Below are 20484 nucleotides of genomic sequence, written 5' to 3'. Positions count from 1 at the left end.
GGTGTTGTAATAACCTTTTTTTTAAGTATACGAGGAATTACTTGCAACTAGAACCCACACTTGAGGAAGTTTTTTGTGCCAAACTCCGCTCCTAACTCTTCCGGCACAATTTGGGTCACTCACGATGTAACTCCAAACCCTAGCTAGCTCAAGCTTTTTGGTGTCGAGTAGCTTCGTCACTCTACCATGTTCCCCCAAAATAGGATAAAAGGAAGGGGCAAATACAGACAATAACATGTCTTTGACTAATTTGCTCTCAAGTCATGAGATGTCGTAATCTTTTTACACTGTGGGCCGACCTTGTACTTTCGTTCCTTGTTCTCTTGGCGGTGGAGTCAAAAGCTTTTTCTTTTGTAATTGAAGAATGAAAAAGCCAAAAAGGGGAAGAAGGTGAAACATTTTTGAAGTGACTATTACAGAGTTTTAGAGAATCAACCTGCCCTTTTTTGGTGCTTTGTGGTGCTTTGTGTTTGTGGCTGCGATGACTCCACGTATTCCCGTTTTATTTTCACCTTCCATAAAAATAAAAAGGGGAAGAGAGAGAAGCGATGCTTCTCAATATTACCTTCCATGGTGCAAGAAGAGTCTACATGAGGAAAAAAAGAGCTCATTGGGGAGGTCACCGATGAGCTCAATGCCGGTACCGGTGAAAGCCCGGAGGAGGAAGAGATTGGCATCACAAATAATAAACAGAGAACGTCGGAGTTTTTGGAAGGAGTGGGAGGCATAGAGAGGGAATGTCGTGCAAGAGAGAGAACCAAGAGATCAGTGGGAGGTGTGGGAAGAAAAAAGAAGGCGAAGAAAAGGAGGAAAGTGTGACCCGCAAGAAAAAAAAAGGGAAGGAAATAAAAGAGTTGAAAAAAAACGGAATAATATAAAATAAAATAGTATAAAAAATGGTGGACCACACAAAAAATGTGATGGTCCAAAACACACTCACACACAAAAAAGGAGAGTCAAAGCTATAAATGAGTGGAAAAAGAGCGAGCCAATAAAATCGGAATACATTTCTTCAAAGCTCTCATCAATGCTCCCTCGCTCTCGACCTCCTCCATGACGTCCTTTCTCACCTATCCACGATATCACTCCTCAAGCTAAGGTCCGTCTGTCGAGAATGGCGCGACATTATCGACGATCCGCACTTCGCCGCCATGCACACCACAAGCGGGTCGAAAGTCCCCGGATTCTGCTGCTCCCAGGGCGAGCAACAGCGCGAAACGCCGGTTCAGGGTGGACAATGAGCTCCCAGTGACTTCGCTCCCCAAATTGGCTGCCAAGTCATGGCTCTAAAGAGATAGAGGCTTCCCGTCATGGGTTGCGCCGCTTCCACAGCCTGACCTATCTCCTCAAATTATCTAGCTGCCAAGCGTGGACCCATCGCTAGTCACCTAACTAGCCAGTACAAGATCGTCTGCCTGAGCCGCTCCTTCCCCTTTAGCCTCCCAGGCTCCCTTCCCTGAACGATCCACTGGAAGCGTCCTCCTTTTGATTTAATTTAGGCCAACAAACCTTGTACACCCAGGAGAAGGAGTTCTCTTTAATAAAAGCGCCCTTCCTTAATAAGACGATAGTCTCTCACTCACAGATGGCGAACCCGCAAAGGCGACATTTATTTAGAAAATAAGGGTCGACCACCTGACTAGCTGGTACAAGATCGTCTGCTTGAGCCGCTCTAAACACTGCGCAGCCCGCCCGATTAAGGCAGAGGTCCTCGTGGTCATGGAGGAACATAAAGAGCGATCCCAAATTTCCCAATCAGTTCACCTCCATCGATAAAGATGCCTTTTTTCTGTGTTTGCTCGTCAGACCGAACCACCTTAAAGAAGCTGCGACAGTGAATGCGGCCTCGTCAGGATCTAGTTTCCTTCGACATCGCAAAGGACATCACTGGAAGAGTGGACGCCCAGCTCACCAAAGCCGCTCGTGCTGCCCTCTGTGGAGCTTCGCTTCGAGACGCCCACCTGGTGGACCTCCGAGGGAGTTCTTTCGGGGCTCGTCGATCTGCACTGGAAGAAGAGATTATGATGGACGTGTGGGTGATGGTGGAGAGTGGGCGGTGGATGAACGATAGCACAGTGATTTACCGGCTGATCCCGAACGTAAAAAGTTTTGCCGCGATGTCGAAATCATCACCGCTACCTTAATGTGGTGATGGGGGTGGGCGTGGATGACGGAACACGGTCTCCTACTGGACAGCTTCTGCTCTATGATCTTGCGACGAATCACCGCTCCCTTAACGTGGTGGCCGGAAGATCGCGGTTAATTACAAGGATAGGTTCTGGTTCTATGATCCCGCGGCTGACAAGCTCGAGCGTGTGGCGAGAGGCGGCTCGTGGCTGTTGAGAGAAGTAGGCAACATGACCTTGAGTTTGCTTTCGCTGGCGAAGTTGTGGAATAGTGAGGTTGCGGAAATAAGCCCCGATTTTATTTGGGTAAATCCAAAATGACAATTTTAGGGCTTGTTGAGTGTATTGTCAAACTCTTCCGTGTCCAATTCACATGTATGTAATGCTGGGATCGTGATATTAGTACAAAACAAACCCTCCTTCCGACATTGAAATTAGCAACGAGTTTTCTAACGTAGTTGATAACAGATTAACCGGAGAAATATGTCAATAAAACCAACGAATATAGCTCTTAAAATTTGAATTGCATCGACCAAACAAAAAAAAATTAGAATTGCGCTTTCATCGGACTCCTCCCTGGATTAGGCTTCCGTGGATGGATAGACGCTATAACTAGTTTTGCGGCTGAGGTTTGGGCACATAGAGATTGCTTAGCTCTAGTCAAATCCAGTGGAATTTAAAATTCTCGAACTGGAAGATTAATGGAAGGGTTTATCCGGCTGCTGTATCCATCACCACCATCCATGGAATTCATGATCCTAACTTGCAAGCCCATAACCTACATCCTGATTGCTCGTGCTATTAGCCGATTTTGAATTTGCAATACAATTTTCATGGGAAAATTACAAAAAAAATTATAAACCTATTGTACGAATGTCAATTTAGATACTATAATTTTCAATGTGACAAATTTAGTCATAAACCGACTAAATTTGTCAATTGAGTTATTCCGATCAATTTTTGCTGAAAATCACTTACATAGACATGGGTTGTCCTACGTGGCACGACCGAACGCTAACGTTGACAATTTTAGCAATTTGAAAAAAAAATTTTTTTTTTGGCTAGTTAGGGTCATTGGGAGGGCCTTTTGGAGAGGTGGCCATCTGGTAGATCTAGGCCAGGCCTTCGTGCTCTTGTTGGCCTCAAAAAACAAATAAAGAAATTATAAAAAAAATTTACAAAAATTATTCACGCTAGCTTTGGTTGTGCCATATAGGACAACCAGCGTGCATGTATTTTTGGCCAATATTGATTGGAATAACTAAATTGGAAAATTGTCACAAGATTTACAACTAAATAGGCTAAATTAGAAGGTTTAAGACTGAATTAGCATATGTACGATAAGTTTAGTATTTTTTTGGTTAATTCTCCCAACTTTTGTATTTTTATTTTGCTATTCAAAATATTTAAGTTCAAACATGGAAAAGTAGTTAAACAAAAATATCTTCAGATGTTTTTTTTTAAATGATACAGCCAGTTTTGAAAATATGTTGGTAGAAGTTTAAGGAAAACCGTTTAATCTAGGATATAATGCCCCGTTTGACGTGTTTTATCTTTTTAAAATATGACTCATGTAATTTGGAATCTGACTTTTTTTTTTAAAAATACTCTCAGTAAATTTTGTTTACTCGTTCGTATTTATAATGTACAGTAAAGCTTAATTTATTTCGCCAAAAGACTACTTGATTTGACTATACTATAAATGAATTACCGATAAAAAAATTTCTATGATAAATTTATCAACCCAAAAGTTTAAACTATTTCAGTAAATCTTCTCACATGAGTGATAAGTGCCATGTAATTGGAAGCAATGGATTACGTGACCTGTGAAAAAGATTTCTTTCCCTTTTTATATTTTTTTTGTTTCATATGGAAATTGTAACTATTTGACAAATAATTGTAGATAATACCTAGGGCTGAGGACATAGACATCTCCGAGTCAATTTCTATATGAAGAGGTGCACTAAATTGGCAATAATGTCGTGTAAACAAAGCCAGAATATATCCTCTTCAAAGCTATCGTCAATGTCCAGCTATCAATCTTCTTCTTCTAAACCGAGGACGAGCTCGCTCCCTCTCGACCTCCTCCGCGACATCCTCTCTCGCCTACCCACGATATCGCTCCTCAAGCTGAGGTCCGTTTGCAGAGAATGGCGCGACGTCATCGACGATCCGCACTTCGCCGCCATGCACACCACCACTGGGATCGAAAGTCCCCGGATTCTGCTGCTCCTGGGGCCGAGCCGCAGCACGGAGCACTGGTTTGCAGTGGACAATGAGTTCCTGGTGACTTCGCTCCCCAAATCGGCTGCGAGGTCGTGGCTCTACGGAGCCAGGGCTTCCTGTCACGGGTTGCTATGCTTCGACGACCTCTGCCAAGGCCTGACCTATCTCCTCAATCCTCTGACCCGAGAAATTATTTCGCTGACGAGCGTCGAGCCATGGCGCGTACAGTGGCGTCCGCACAGGATTGGAATTGGGGTCGACTGCTTGACCCGCCGGTACAAGATCGTCCGCCTGAGCTGCTCTATTGACTGTGCAGCCCGCCCGATTAAGGCAGAGGTCCTTGATCAGGGCTCGCGTTCATGGAGGGACATAGCGAGCGTCCCTCCCAGCCACCTCCTCGGAGGCCCCGTGTTTGCTGCCGGATCAATCCACTGGGAAGCTGCCGGTGGAGGCGGCCTCGTCAGGATCTCATCCTTCGACATCACGAAGGAGGAGTTTGCATGGACTCCATGCCCCGAGCTTCGAGACGCCCACCTGGTGGACCTCCGGGGAGTTCTGGGGCTCGTCGACAGCTCGCACCAGGAGAGGCTGGACGTGTGGGCGATGAAGGAGAGTGGGCGGTGGGTGAAGCAGTACAACGTCCGACTGAACTCGCCGTGCCCCGTTAGCGGTCACTGGTTCCTCACCGTTCTGGGCTGTGGTGGCCGGAAGATCGTGTTCAAGTACTTGGAGAGCCTGTTGTGCTATAATCCGGCGACGGACGAGCTGGAGTATGTGCAAAGAGCAGGCGATGCACCGGACAGACGTGCTTGCAGCATCACCATCAGTTTGCTTTCTCCGGCGAAGCTGTGGAACGCCAACAAAGTCCTGCCTTGGGTTGCATAAGTAAGCCCCCAGACAACTTCCGTTTATTATTGCAGTAGGATATTTTCGACTATTCATAGATAATTCCATTTGTTTTAGCTTTTCACGCTCTACGCCCTTTTAAATCGAATTGGCTTTGCCTTCATTGGAACATCCTTGATTATTGTGAATGTGTACTAACAATAAAATCGTCTTTTACCTTTTGTTGTTGGTGCAATTTCTTTCGCAAAGTCTTTGATGGTTTTCCAATAAAATTACATCTAGAATTTAATATCCGACATCGAACGATTGATTTGTTAGAGATTAAAAATGAAAAGTTCAAGGAGAGATAAAAACATGGGAATTTAATCAGAGGTAGTGGACATGGGATTCAACCTACTTTTGGAACTTTGTAGGAGTCCAAACGGCAGAAGGTTTGCTTGAACTTTATCTTTACCTTTCCTTTTCTTTTCTTTTTTTCATTTTTGCGCGTACATTTAAGAAATAAATGGGAATGAAATGCGTTTCAAGAAGGTTAGTCTGTTTTTTATCATCCGTGTATGAAATATCATCTAGGTTCTATGTCATTACATGATGACTCTCGAAAGTCAAATCTATAGAAGCTCATTTATGTTCCATAAGTACGGTTTTTTATTGTGTATATATAGAAGAGAAAAGTAACCGGCAAGGCCTAAAAAACGATCGCAAAGTTATCGAGCGCACCTCAGAAATCTAACGATTGAAGGGAAAATTCAAGAGTTCTGGTGGGTATTTGCCATAAATTTCCGTATCGTGATTAGAGATGGCAAAATGGGTCTTTGACTTGTGTTTCAGCCGATATTCAATGGATCTTGGTGATTGATGGGTTATCTAAATTTAAGATATAAGATTGAAATGGGTCTGATTTATGCTCCATAAGTAAGGCTTTTTACTGTATATATGTAAGAGAGAAAGTAACAGGCAAGGCCCAAGAAAGATTGCAAACTCATCTAGCGCACCCCAGAAAACTAATGATTGAAGGGAAAATTCAAGAGTTCCGGTGGGCATTTGTCGTAAATTCTTATTGTGATTAGAGGTGACAAAATGGGTCTTGGACTCGTGTTTTACCCGATATTCAATGGATCTTGGTGATTTATGGGTTGTCTAAAATTTAAGACGTAAGATTGAAATGGGTCCGATAGAGTAAAGTTCAATTATTACAGGTGTAAATTTATTATAAATGTACTAGTTTAGGATTAATTTTTAGTAGTCAAAAATCTAATTTATGATAAATTTATCACAGATATATTGATTTGGGTTTTTTCGTGGTAATAACTCCTCTTATAATCATGTTAGTTGTGCTGTGACGTGTGACCCGCTTCATTAGGCGTGTCGTGTTTGTGTTGAGACAGTTCAACATGTTTATCAAGTGCCGTAATCAGGTCAAATATATCCTGTTATAACCCTATTTCTATGTGACATGATACAAATTGCTAGCTATATTCTACTCTTCTCACTAATGCTTAAATAATAGTAATCGAAATACGTACTTAGCGACATTAAGGGAGATTCAAATTGAAACAAAAGTAGTAGATAAAAGATTGAATTTTGGATCTTCGAAAGGACGAGTAGAAACACAAATCGTATGAAAAAGGCATGGTGTAAAAACAAAAACATGGAGACCTTGGTTTGCAAGTAAGGTGAAGCACAACTTTTCCAAAAAATACCGACTCCATTCCTTTTTTTCTATCAACTCCGCCTTTTTCTTTTTTGCAAAAAATAGATGATGTGAAAAATATTTTCTTAAAAAGTAATGCATATATCGCTTGAAATAACTCCTTGAAAGATGTTTTCATTTATCCACAACAATTATGATTCTATATTATTGTTAATAATAAAAATATTTTTTGTTCATTTATTTTTATAAATTATATAAAGGATTATTTCTATGAAAGTATTTTCCGTATCATTCGTTTTTTCAGGAAACAAATACACCGTAGTTGATAAGCAAAAGTTCTAAGTTATGATTGCATTTATGGAAAAAGTATCAAAACCTTTCCTTGTAGTCGGGAGGCGTCCATTCTAGCAATCTACAAGTTTAATTGGCAAGTTTAGATGCGGTATTTAGAGAAGATTATGAGACAATATATTTATATTTATACAGATATTGTCATAAACATGGGCACCCATTAATGTTTCGTCTGGCAGGGACTTGGAAATTTTGATTTTTTTTTTTTTTTTGACTGCATCCACGGAAGCCTAATGCAGGGAGGAGTCCGATGAGAGTGCAAATCGATTTTTACGAGCTATTTGTTGGTTCTATTGATACATATTTATACTTTTAATTAGTTATAAGTTGCCTTGGAAAACTCATCGCTAATTTCGATGTCGTGACGGTAAATTTTTGTGTCGATTTGCTGAAAAGAACCATCGAGATTTGGTGGAGATTTTACACACGCAACAAAAGGTAAGGAGGGTCTGTTTCATACTAAGATCACGAACGCGACATTACATTATATACATGTGAATTTGACACGGCAAAGTTTGATTTTACGCTCAGCAAGTGATAAAATAGTCATTTTGGATCACCTAGATAAATTTGGGCTCAAGCCATACCGAATTTGTTGAGTTAGTTCGCTTTTTCACCTAGATAAAAAAGTGACGGGATTTTCCGACGGAGGCAAAGCCAATTCGAATCAAAAGGGGTAGGATGGGAAAATCCAAAAACAAACGGTAATATATGTAATATCATGAGAAAATTCATCGACCTCGAGCATCTAATATTGCAACTAATGAAAAAAATAGCAATTATTCTTCTCGATGATGCGCCAAAGCTTAATCGGCGCTTATTTCCGCAACCCCACCATTCCATAACTTCGCCGGCAAAAGCAAACTCAGGGTGATGCTGCCTCCAGCGTCGGCGGCTCTCTGCACATGCTTCAGCTTGTCAGTCGCAGGATCATAGAACCATAAGCTCTACAAGTGGTTGACCACAATCTTCCGGCCACCACAGCCCAGAACACTAAAGTAGCCGTGTAATGGCGGGATCTGCCGGACACTGTACTCCTTTCCTTCCACTGCCCACTCTCCTCCATCACCCACATGTCCACGCCCTCCTCGCACGAGCAGTCGACGAGCCCCAGAACTCCTTGGAGGTCGACCACGCGGGCGTGTTGAATCTTCGGGCACGGAGTCAACGTGAACTCCTCCTTTGCGAGGTCGAATGACATGATCCTGAGAACGTGGTTTCCGCCGTCTACCCTCCAGTGGATCCATCCGGCAGCGAAAACGGGGTCTCCGAGGATGCCACCGGGAGGGACGCTCACTATGTCCCTCCATGACCGCGAGCCCTGATCGAGGACCTCTGCCTTAATCGTGCCGATTGCACGGAGAAAATAGCTCACTTGCAGGATCTTGTCCCGGCAGGTCATGCAGTCCATCCCGATGGCGACCCGGGACCCGAGCAGCAGCTTGCACGGGACGCCCGACAGCGAGACGCTGTCTAGGGTCAGTGGGTTGACGAGATAGGTCTCGCCGCTGCGGGGGTCGTCAAAGCAGAGCAACCCGTGACATGAGGCTCTGGCTCCGAAGTGGCACAGCTCCCAAGCCGATTTGGCGGAGCGAAGTCTCCAGGAATTCTTCGTCCGCTGCGAATAGAGGCTCCGCGCCACGGCTTGGCTCTGAGAACAGCAGAATCCGGGGACTTTCGCCGCTGGTAGTGTGCATGGCAGCGAAGTGCGGATGGTCATGATGTCGCGCCATTCTCTGCAGACGGATCTGAGCTTTGGGGAGGGATTTAGCGGGTAGGCGAGAGAGGACGTTGCGGAGGAGGTCGAGAGGGAGTGAGCCCGTCCTGGGCGCTTCACACCGAGAAGAAGAAGAAGAAGAAGAAGAGGAGGAAGAGGAGTTATAGCTCGAAATTGGCGAGAGCATTGAAGAAGAAGAAGTGTTCTGGTTTGTTTACATAATCGCCAATCTGGTGCACCTCTTCACTAGATATAGAAATTGACTCGGAGATGTCCATCTCCTCAGCCATAGGATATACCTGCAAGTTTATGTTATATCTGTATTTTATTTTTCATCTGAAAAAGAAAAGAAATCTGTTTTGGCATATCACATTATCAATACTTCCATGCCACTTATCGGACATCTTTATCGAGAATAGATCAATCCCAAAGCAGCGATTACACAACATAACTATACCCGGTATGTTAAAACTCATAAAATTTTCTAATTAGGTCCTCAACGAGTGCTCTTAAGTCACTCGTCAATATAATTGAGATTTATTACTAAAATAGTGTTGGCTATTGTCCTACTTTAAATAGTAAGGTATTGATTGAACCTAACCCGAGATATGTGAATATACATTTGGACTTTTAACAAATGCCTCTAAGGAGATTTAAGATTAAAATAAGTAAAAAAATCTTGCGTTTAAAGAAAAGGGATTAGACTTTATTCGATGTTAATAGTTGGATTCTTCTAGAAATATAGTGATTTAAGGAGACTTGAGATTAACAGGAGGGGTAAAAGACGTTCTAATGTTACGATTCCTAAGCATGTAAAATGTAAATAGAGAAAGTGGTTATTGTAGCATACTTTTTACGGAAGCTATATTTGAAATAAGTCCTTTTAAAAAGAAAAAAAATAAGAAATGCTTTTTGTTTAAATCAGTTGAAATGTTAGTTCCTTCTTCTTACTGAGAATCTATTGCAAGTTTAAGGCAAAAAAAAAATTATAAGATTAAAGTAATCGGAGTTACTTGCGATCTTTATTGTCCTCGCAATTAAGAGAACGACATTCAATAAAAAAATTTCTCAATCAATAATATTTTTTCTCAGTTAACTATAACTTATCAAAACGTTCTATATTTCTCAAACAAAGTGAATTGCCTGCTAATTGTAATTCTTTTGAATGGACTAAATTAAACTACTCCAATGCATTAAGTTACGCATGAACTGTCAAGCTTGATGGTCCTCGCGATATTTGAGGATGCGTTCCGGAGATTGTACTTGTCTTTTTTCGTTTCATTTATTTTTTGTATGGAAGATTATTTTTTTTTTCCACTTTTGTAAGTCAAATCATACTAGATAAGAATAATAAAGAGAAAGAGATAATTGTGACTAAATTGGATCTATACAACAGGTTTAGGACTTCTTGGAGAATTCTCCAAACTTTTGTTTTTTTTTTATTTACTATTCAGAATATTTAAGTCTAAACATGGAAAAATAGTTAAAGAATTGATATCTTCAGTTATCTTTTTTAAATGATATAGCTAAATTTGAAAATATTTTGGTAGCAAGTTTAAGGAAAACCGTTTAATTTAGACTATTGTGCCCCGTTTGACTTGTTTTGTCTTTCAAGAATATGACTTATGTAATTAGGAATCTGACTATCTAAAAAAATCTCAGTTGATTTTGTTTACTTGTTAGTATTCATAATGTACGGTATAGCTTATTTTACTACGCGAAAAGATCATTTGATTTCAATGTACTAGAAAATGAATTACCGATAGAAAATATTCTGTTGTAAATATACTAGCTCAAAAGCTTAAACTATTTCAATGACTCTTCTCACATGTCTAGTAAGTGACTCGTAAAAAAAAAAAGGATTTCTTTCCCTTTTTATATATCTTATTTTGATGGAAATTATATCTATCTGGCAAACACTTGTGGATAATACCTAGGACTGAGGACATAGACATCTCCGAGTCAATTTCCATATGAAGAGGTGCACCAAATTCGCAATAATGTCGCATAAAAAAGCACTCGTCAATGTCCAGCTGTCAATCTCCTTCTTCTGAGCCGATGACGAGCTCACTCCCTCTCGACCTCCTCCGCAACGTCCTCTCTCGCCTGCCCGCGATATCGCTCCTCAAACTGAGGTCCGTTGCAGAGAATGGCGCGACGTCATCGACGATCCGCACTTCGCCGCCATGCACACCACCACCGGGGTCAAAAGTCCCTGGATTCTGATGCTCCCAGGGCCGAGCCGCAGCGCGGAGCGTCGGTTCGAGGTGGACAATGAGTTCATGGTGACTTCGCTCCCCAAATTGGCCGCAAGGTCACGGGTCTACAGAGCCGGAGCTTCCTATCTTGCTCTGCTTCAACGACCTCTGCGACGGCCTGACCTATCTCCTCAATCCTCTGACCCGAGAATCGCTGCCGAGCGTCAGCCCGTCGCACGTACAGTGGTGCTCCCACAGGATTGGTATCAGGGTCGACCGCTTGACCTGCTTGTACAAGATTGTCCGCCTGAGCTGCTCTATCGACTGCGCAGTCCGCCCGATTAAGGCAGAGGTCGTTGATCAGGGCTTGCGGTCATGGAGGGACATAGAGAGTGTCCCTCCCGGCTGCCTCCTCGGAGGCCCCATGTTCGCCGCCGGATCGATCCACTGGGAAGCTGCCGATGGAGGTGGCCTCATTAGGATCTCGTCCTTCAACATCGCGAAGGAGGAGTATGCCTGGACTCCGTGCCCCGAGCTCCGAGATGCCCACTGGGTGGGCCTCCGGGGAGTTCTGGGGCTCGTCAACAGCTCGCACCATGAGAGGGTGGACGTGTGGGTGATGAAGGAGATTGGGCAGTGGGCGAAGCAGTACAGCGTCCGACTGAACCCACCGTGCCCAGTGAGCGGTAACTGGTTCCTCACAATTCTGGGGTGCGGTGGCCGCAAGATCATGTTCAAGTACTTGGAGAGCCTGTTGTCCTATGATCTGGCGACTGACGAGCTAGGGTATGTGCAGAGAGCCGGCGACACGCCTGCCGGATAAAGGTATCAATGGTGCAGTTCAGTTAGATTTTTTGAAAAATCAGAACCACTGAAGAATATACTTGGACTGAACCAAAACACGTCCTGAACCGAACCGAACTGAATTTCTCGGTTCGGTTTGGTTTTCGGTAAATCGGTGCAGCTCAAAAGTATCCCAAGCGGAAACCAGCCCCCACCCGAGACAGCTGTATTCCTAGCCGCCCCCTTCTCTTCACTCTCTTCTCTAGTTTCTCTCTCCCCCACCCGAACCCACCTTCTTCTTCTTCTTCTTGACAAAACCCCTAATTCTCAACAGTTCATAATAATCAATTCGGTCCATCTTCTTCTTCTTCTTCACAAAACCCCTAATTCTCAACCTGTTCGAATAATCAATTTCGTCCATTGAGACAAGATCAAGAAAGTTTCTCTCGAAGCAAAAAACTTCCCTCAAGACAATCACAGAGGAGCACGACGAATCAACGTCGAGCCACGAAAGAAAACAAGAACCTTTGGAACCACGACTCGGCTCTTGTGGACGGGACAATCGAGAGACTCGAAAGCGAAGCTCCAACGAGAGGGCAAAGCACGAGCGGCATTTGGTCGTAGGCACGGGGCCTTGTCTTTCTCTCTTCTCTGCCCTTCAAATGGCCAACGCCGAACGGTAAGAAGCCAACGAGGAGAGAGAGAGGATCGAGAAAGTGCCTTTCGAAGCAAAAAAGCTTCAAAGTGAGATGTGATGGAGGTGACGAAACGCCCAAAGCAGCGAGAGAGCAAAAGCGAGGAAGGTGATTAATGTCGGAATCTGACTTCATGTTTTAAATGCTTCGGTTCGGTCAACCGAACCGAATTGGACAAAACCGAACCCAGAAAAAAATTGCAGTTCTTTCTACTATTTGAATTGGACTGAAAATATAAAAAATTTCAGTTCAGCTCGATTTTTGGTTCGATCTTTGATTCATTTTTGCCACCCTTATCGCCGGACGTGCTTGCAACATCGCCGTGAGTTTGCTTTCTCCGGTGAAGCCGTGGAACGCAGACAAAGTTCTGCCTTGGGTTGGCTAAATAAGGCCCCCAACCCCGCAATATAACTCCACCTCTCCGCCAGTTTCAAGGTTGATGTCTATGGCTTGAAATACTTGCTGGAAAATTGCCTATTGCCGCTGCCGAAGAGGCGGCCTCCACAATTGAAAAGGTGGCCCATCGTCGAAAAGGGGACTAGGCATGGTGGAGAGGCGGATGGGGCGTGGTGAGAGGGGTAGCTTGAGCTATGAATAAGAGAAATCCTATCCGATCTTATCAAAACCCTCTCTTATAAGTATTTTATTCTTCCTATATCCCCTTTATCCTGTCCTAAACAGCTACCAAACATAAGATATAATAAAAAAAAATTCATGAACAATGATATTTTGCTCGCTTTTCAGCCCGGCTCGATTTTTGGTTCGGTCTTTGATTCATTTTTGCCACCCTTATCGTCGGACGTGCTTGCAGCATCGCTGTGAGTTTGCTTTCTCCGGTGAAGCCGTGGAACGCAGACAAAGTCCCGCCTTGGGTTGGGTAAATAAGGCCCCCAACCCCCCAATATAACTTCACCTCTCCGCCGGTTTCAAGGTTGATGTCTATGGCTTGAAATACATGATGGAAAATTACCTACTACCGCTACCGAAGAGGCAGCCTCCACAATTGAAAAGGTGGCCCGTCGTAAAAAAGGGGACTAGGCATGGCGAAGAGGCGGATGGGGCGTGGTGAGAGGAGCAACTTGAGCTATAGATAAGAGAAATCCTATCCAACCCTATCAAAACCCTCTCTTATAAGTATTTTATTCCCCCTTTGTCCTGTCATAAACAGCTACCAAACATAAGATATAATAAAAAATATATATTTTCATGAACGATGATATTTCGCTCGCTTTTCGATTCGGTTTGATTTTTGGTTCGATCTTTGATTCATTTTTACCACCCTTATCGTCGGACGTGCTTGCAGCATTGCCGTGAGTTTGCTTTCTCCGGTGAAGCCGTGGAACGCAGACAAAGTCCCGCCTTGGGTTGGGTAAATAAGGCCCCCAACCCCCCAATATAACGCCACCTCTCCGCCGGTTTCAAGGTTGATGTCTATGGCTTGAAATACTTGCTAGAAAATTACCTACTGTCATTGCCGAAGAGGCGGCCCGCCACAATTGAAAAGGTGGCCCATCGCCGAAAAGGGGACTAGGCAAGGCGGAGAGGCAGATGGGGCGTGGTGAGAGGGGTAGCTTGAGCTATGGATAAGAGAAATCATATCCGACCCTATCAAAACCCTCTCTTATAAGTATTTTATTCCTCCTATATCCCATTTATCTTGTCCTAAACAGCTACCAAACATAAGATATAATAAAAAAATATATTTCCATGAACGATGATATTTCGCTCGCTTTTGTAGGTGATTTTTTTTTTCAAGTCATTCATATTTCACAAAAAAATAAAATAAACCAAACAAAAAATATGTAAATAGAGGTGTGGCTAGCATTTCAATCCATTTTTGCCCTCATATTGGGTTAATGCCACGGAAAATCTTAAACTAGCACACTTGTAGTAAATTTATCCAAAACTGGGTACTCATGTGATAATTTTATCACAAATTGGTACATATGTGACAAATTTACCATTCGTTAGTTTTTGTTAAATCTAACTTTTAAAGTGTTAAGTTGTATGACACGTGACAATTGACGGGTGTACCAACTTAGGATTTTTACCATTTGTTTATCATTTACCATATTGGGTTAATACCACGTAAAATCCTAAACTAGTACATTTGTAGTAAATTTACCCCAAATTGGTACTCTTGTGATAATTTTATCACAAATTAGTACATATGTGACAAATTTGCTGTTAAAGTGTTAAGTTGTATGACACGTGGCAATTGACGGTGTACCAAACTTGAGATTTTTACCCTTTGTTTATCATATGTGTATCGCTTTGAAATTTTTCGTGATATTAACCTAATTTAACGGAGGGTAAATTTATCATAAGTATACTATAGGTCAAAAAAATTAGTTTATGGTAAATCTATTATAGATGTACCAGTTTAGGATTTTTGGCGATCAAAAAAATAGTTTAGGATAAATTTGTCACAATTGTGGCAGCTTTGGATTTTTCGCAGTAAAAAAATAATTTTGGGTAACTTTATTATAGTAGTACCAGTTTGAGGTTTGTCATGCTATTAACCCCCTCATATTTGTTGGCTTAGATTTAAAAGGGGTCACTCCAAGTTTTGAGTGGGTTGAAATGAGCTGTAAAAAGCAAAGTCCAACTAAATATGGGTCCAAATGGGTTTCACTGGGACCCATCTTAAATTTGCAACAGGACTTTTGTTTTTTTTAAGTATTCAAACATTGTTTACACTTGGAAAAATAGGTAAAGAAAAGTATCTTCAAATATTTTTATGAATGATATAGCTTACTTCGAAAATATTACTGTAGTAAATTTAATGAAAACCATTAAATATTCAATATTATGCCCTATTCAATGTAGTTTATCATTTGAAAACACAACTCATGTGATTAAGAATCTCAATTAAAAGAAGGGTTAATTTCATGAAAAATTCAAAATTAATATATTTATGATAAATTTATCTTAAATCAACATTTTGGCCGCTAAAAAGTAGAGCCAATATGCTCATTGTTATGCCAATTTTCTTTTTCTTTCTCTTTTTGTAATTCTGACCTTTTAAGTTTTTTTATTATTTTTTTTTGTGGGTCAAAAGACCTTTTAAGGTCACGTGCCTACTTCTGCATGAAACAAGCGACTTGGAAAGAATCCGTACGCTTTGAGGCCACGTGCACTCGTCCTTCATGTCTCGCTTGTACGAGGAAAGTTCAAAGGCCAAATCGATTTTGGACTCCTTCCAGTCTCGTCAGTGACGAAACCACGAATTCATCCAGATTTGCCGCTGGAACCCAGAGCTTCAAGCCCCCACGCAAACACGGGAAAAATTCAAAAAAGGGCCTGAAGTCTTCTTATTTTCTCAAATAAGGGCCTTAAATGATCTCTCGTTTCAAATAAGGCACCAAGTATTTTCATTTTCTCAAATAAGGGCCTGAAGTGAATATTGTTTCAAATAAGGGCCTGAAGTGACCATAAAATTTCAAAAAAGGGCCTGATTTTAAGGGCATTTTCATCTTTTTATTTATTTGATTTATTTTCTTTTTTTAATTTTTTAATCTGTTTTACACCTTTTTTTTTCCTTCACTCTCTCTCTCTCTTTTTCCTCTCTCTCTCTCTCTCTCTCTCTCTCTTTCCCGATGCGACCAGGCCCTCCCTTTTCCCTGATGCTTCTTTCTTCTCCTTCGTCTTCATCTTCTCCTTCTCCTTCTTTCCTGATGCGACCAGGCCCTCCCCTACTTTTTCTTTTCTTTCTTCTCCTTCGTCTTCATCTTCTCCTTCTCCTTCCTTCTGTTGCTCACAGCCACCCCTCCATCTGTAGATGCCAGCCAACCGTCCACCTCAACCCACCTACACCGCGCGCTCGGCCGACCGTCGGTCTAAGCCTCTCGCCGCCGCCACCGTTTCGAGCCCCCGAACCCGCGGCCGAGAGACCCACGAACCCACGAGCTCGGTGAGGTCCGACCCCTATCTCCTTCTCTGTTCACCGCCACCCACTCAACCACCGAGCTCCACCTCGCGCCACCGGCTATCTGTTCAATCGCCGGCCCGCCTTCCCCTCGCCACCGGATCCGAGCCCGAGAAGCTCGGATCTGCACCCGACCCAGTGCCTTGAGCCGTCGCGCCACCGAGAGGACCCCATGGTCGAGTCTTAGACCGTCGTCGGTCTAAGACTATATTATTAGGGCGGGCCTTCACCGTCGTCGCCGACCCCCCATAAGCGATGCACCGGCGGCCACACAAGCGGGAGGGGCAGCCCTCCCCACTGTGCGGCTTTTTTTTTAAAAAAAATAAATAAATAAAAAAGGAAAAAAAAAGGAGGAAAATGAACAAAAAAAATTAAAATGTGAAATGACGAAAGTGCCCTTTGGGCCGGACCCTTTCTTGAAATACTGTGGCTACTTCAGGCCCTTAATTGAAACACACCATGTCACTTTGGACCCTTATTTGCAACAGAGTTCACTTGGGGCCCTAATTTGAAAAAACAAGAGGACTTCAGGCCCTTTTTTGAATTTTTCCCCGCAAACACAGATGGTGATAAGAGAGAATTTGTAAATTTTTTTTTTTTGGTAAATAGAGAATTTGTGAATTTTCTTTCCGGAGAAATTGAAAATCTGTCCGGTTTATCAAAGAATTAAGGGAAAAATTCAAAAAAGGGCCCGAAGTCCTCTTGTTTTTTCAAATTAGGGCCCCAAGTGAACTCTGTTGCAAATAAGGGTCCAAAATGACATGATGTGTTTCAATTAAGGGCCCGAAGTGGCCACAGTATTTCAAAAAAGGGTCCGGCCCGAAGGGCACTTTCGTCATTTTACATTTTAATTTTTTGGTTCATTTTCCTCCTTTTTTTTCCTTTTTTTATTTATAATTTAAAAAAAAAAAAAAAGGAAAAAAAGCCGCACAGTGGGGAGGGCTACCCTCCCGCCCGTGTGGCCGCCAGCGCATCGCTTATGGGGGTTCGGCGACATCGGTGAAGGCCGGCGTCACTAGCCAAAAGCGAGGTCACCAAGAGAGGGTCGGGCCCTCTCCCGGATCTGTGTGGGATCGGCAGCCCCCGCCCGCATCGGGGGCCGCGGGTCGTCGCCGGGGCCCGGACGGGGGGTCACCTAAGCAACAGCATGGCCTCGGAGCGGCCGTGGGTCGCGACTACGAAGGCCGAGGGTGGTGTCGAGTCTCGTAGAGGGCGGCCGCAGGGTCCTCCGGTGGCGCGACGGCTCAAGGTACTGGGTCGGGTGCGGATCCGAGCTTCTCGGGCTCGGATCCGGTGGCGAGGGGAAGGCGGGCCGGCGATTGAACGGATGGTCGGTGGCGCGAGGTGGAGTCGGTGGTTGAGTGGGTGGCGGTGAGCAGAGAAGGAGATAGGGGTCGGACCTCACCGAGCTCGTGGGTTCATGGGTCTCTCGGCCTCGGGTGCGAGGGCTCGAAACGGTGGCGGCGGCGGCGGAGGCTTAGACCGACGGTAGAGCGGCGCGGCCGTAGGTGGGTTGAGGTGGACGGCGGGCCGGCATCTACGGATGGAGGGGTGGCTGTGAGCAACAGAAGGAAGGAGAAGGAGAAGATGAAGACGAAGGAGAAGAAAGAAAAGAAAGAGTAGGGGAGGGCTTGGTCGCATCAGGAAAGAAGGAGAAGGAGAAGATGAAGACGAAGGAGAAGAAAGAAAAGCAAGAGTAGGGGAGGGCCTACTCGCATCAGGAAAGAGAGAGAGAGTGAAGGGAAAAAAAGAGAGAGAGAGAGTGAAGGAAAAAAAAAAGGTGTAAAACAGATAAAAAAATTAAAAAAAAAAGAAAATAAATCAAATAAATAAAAAGACGAAAATGCCCTTAAAATCAGGCCCTTTTTTGAAATTTTATGGTCACTTCAGTCCCTTATTTGAAACAATATTCACTTCAGGCCCTTATTTGAGAAAATGAGGATACTTCAGACCCTTATTTGAAACAGAGATCATTTGAGGCCCTTATTTGAGAAAACAAGAGGATTTCAGGCCCTTTTTTGGATTTTTCCCATGAATTAATTAAATTGACTTAAAGTTTGCGATGATTACGAGGTCATCGCACTTTACAAGAAAAGGGAGAATAGCGCTCTCAATTCAAGTAGATTAAGTACACAAATATAACGAAATAAAAAGTAAATTCAAAAAAGAGAAATCGAGACACAATATTTATTCGAGTTCACTTTTAAATTAGGATCATGGCAGAGAATTTCACTATAATCATCTATCACCTCTCTGTTACAATTCAAATTGCAAGAGAAAGAAAATATATGAGCCACCTAGTAGCTAATCATGTACCTAAATTCAAACTATCAATAAAATACGAATCTAAATTATAAAAGCTTTATAGCGACTCGGAGCGCCAATCACCGCAATTCTCACCTAGGCGTCCTCCTCGGACATCCGTGCCTTTCTATCGGTTGGGAGTGTAGACCATATCCCAATATGAAGGAAGTAAATGATCGCGATGTACACACCACCAATATCATGACATGGCGAATGGTGACGAAGAGTAACGAAGGAATTCGTTTAGCGTGGTGAAAATCAAATCAAGTTGGGATTTTACTAGACCTAGAAAGTCTTTCAAATGACTTAGATGGATTGTTCTCTAGATAACATCACTTGACATTGTATAAAGGTGCACATGCACATTTTCCACGTGCGTGCGGTCATAAAACTTGACACTGTTTTTGTTTGGTTCTTTTTATTGTTTGCTATGATGCAACCGGGAGACTCGGCAAGCGAAGATCGTGAGCTTGATCGACAACACTTACGGTATTGAATGAGACAAGTAGGGTTCCTAGTTGGAAACGGAATGAGTGGAGAGCACAAGCGAAAATACTCGTTATAAAGAGAATGATTTATCGACCATAAGTCGGAGTCCTACATGTCACTCTTAAAGGAAACCCTTGAAAAAGGCGTTGTTATCATACATTGACATAGAAGCGCGGTCGGTCATTCATTATCGTTCTCGTAATACTATTTAGGGATAAGTACACTAGAAATTAGAAAACTAGTTGTGAAAGTACAATTAAACCTTAAAACTTTCAAAATGTGTAATTAAATCCTAAAATTTATCAAATTGATACAATCAATTCTTTCCGTTAACTTTGTCCCATTTGACTAACAGTGAATGCCGACATGGCTTTCTTTATCTTTATTTTTTCTATTCTATTTTGTGCTGACAAGGCCAAACCGATGTTGTTTTTGTTATATTTTTATTTTATTAATTTTTGTTAAAGCCATACTAAAAAATAGCAAAGTTTAAAAAAAGTACAAAAAAGTATAAAGGAAAAAAGAGGAAATGCAGGCATAGCGAGCCGCTCCATTAACTCCGGCAATGATGGGGGAATGGTCGATGGGCGCCTGTCGCCCCAATGAGGGGCTCGCGAGGGCCTGCGGACCTTGACCTAGATTGGGTCGCCGGCCCTCTCCGGTTTTAGCCGAGGGCTACCATTGGCGGCGGCGGCGGCAGCAAAGACTATGTTTTCTCCTTTTATTATTTTTTGCATTCATTTTATTTTGTTTTTGATATAACTAAAATAAAATTTTTATTGAAAAAACGGATTTGTACCAAATCAACATCATTTTAGCATATGTTTCAATCACGCCATTGCGAAGAGAGGACATGTCAACATTTTTCATTAGTCAAATTGGACGAAGTTAACGGAATTACTTGATTATATCAATTTGACAAATTTTAAGATACGTTTGATTGGAGGAAAACTCCATGAAAAAGAAAAACGATTTCCAAAAAATCCTCTTCTAGGAAAATAAAACATTGATATATGAACATTTGGAAAATATTTTTTGATGTTTGGATCTCATTTGGAAAATGATTCAATCTCATGACTTCATCTCAAGAAAAAAAATTATATTTTTAAATATTTTATTTATTTATTTATTTATTTTTCTTTTTTTTCTTCCTCCTCCATCGCGACA

General features: G+C 42.6%; 1 protein-coding gene across 1 annotated transcript; it reads left to right on the top strand.

Moving 5' to 3' along the window:
- The first annotated feature begins 4083 nt into the window (after positions 1 to 4083).
- LOC115735485 (putative F-box protein At1g32420) lies at positions 4084 to 7351 on the top strand. Its single transcript, XM_030666741.2, has 3 exons — positions 4084 to 5237; positions 5869 to 5872; positions 7339 to 7351. Exon 1 carries the CDS (start codon positions 4104 to 4106, stop codon positions 5235 to 5237), a length of 1134 nt encoding a protein of 377 aa, XP_030522601.2. The 5' UTR covers positions 4084 to 4103; the 3' UTR covers positions 5869 to 5872; positions 7339 to 7351.
- Positions 7352 to 20484: the final 13133 nt, after the last annotated feature.

The sequence above is a fragment of the Rhodamnia argentea genome, chromosome 8 (assembly GCF_020921035.1).
Source record: "Rhodamnia argentea isolate NSW1041297 chromosome 8, ASM2092103v1, whole genome shotgun sequence".
NCBI classification, from domain to species: Eukaryota; Viridiplantae; Streptophyta; class Magnoliopsida; order Myrtales; family Myrtaceae; genus Rhodamnia; species Rhodamnia argentea.
This window is presented reverse-complemented; position numbering and strand designations above follow the sequence as displayed.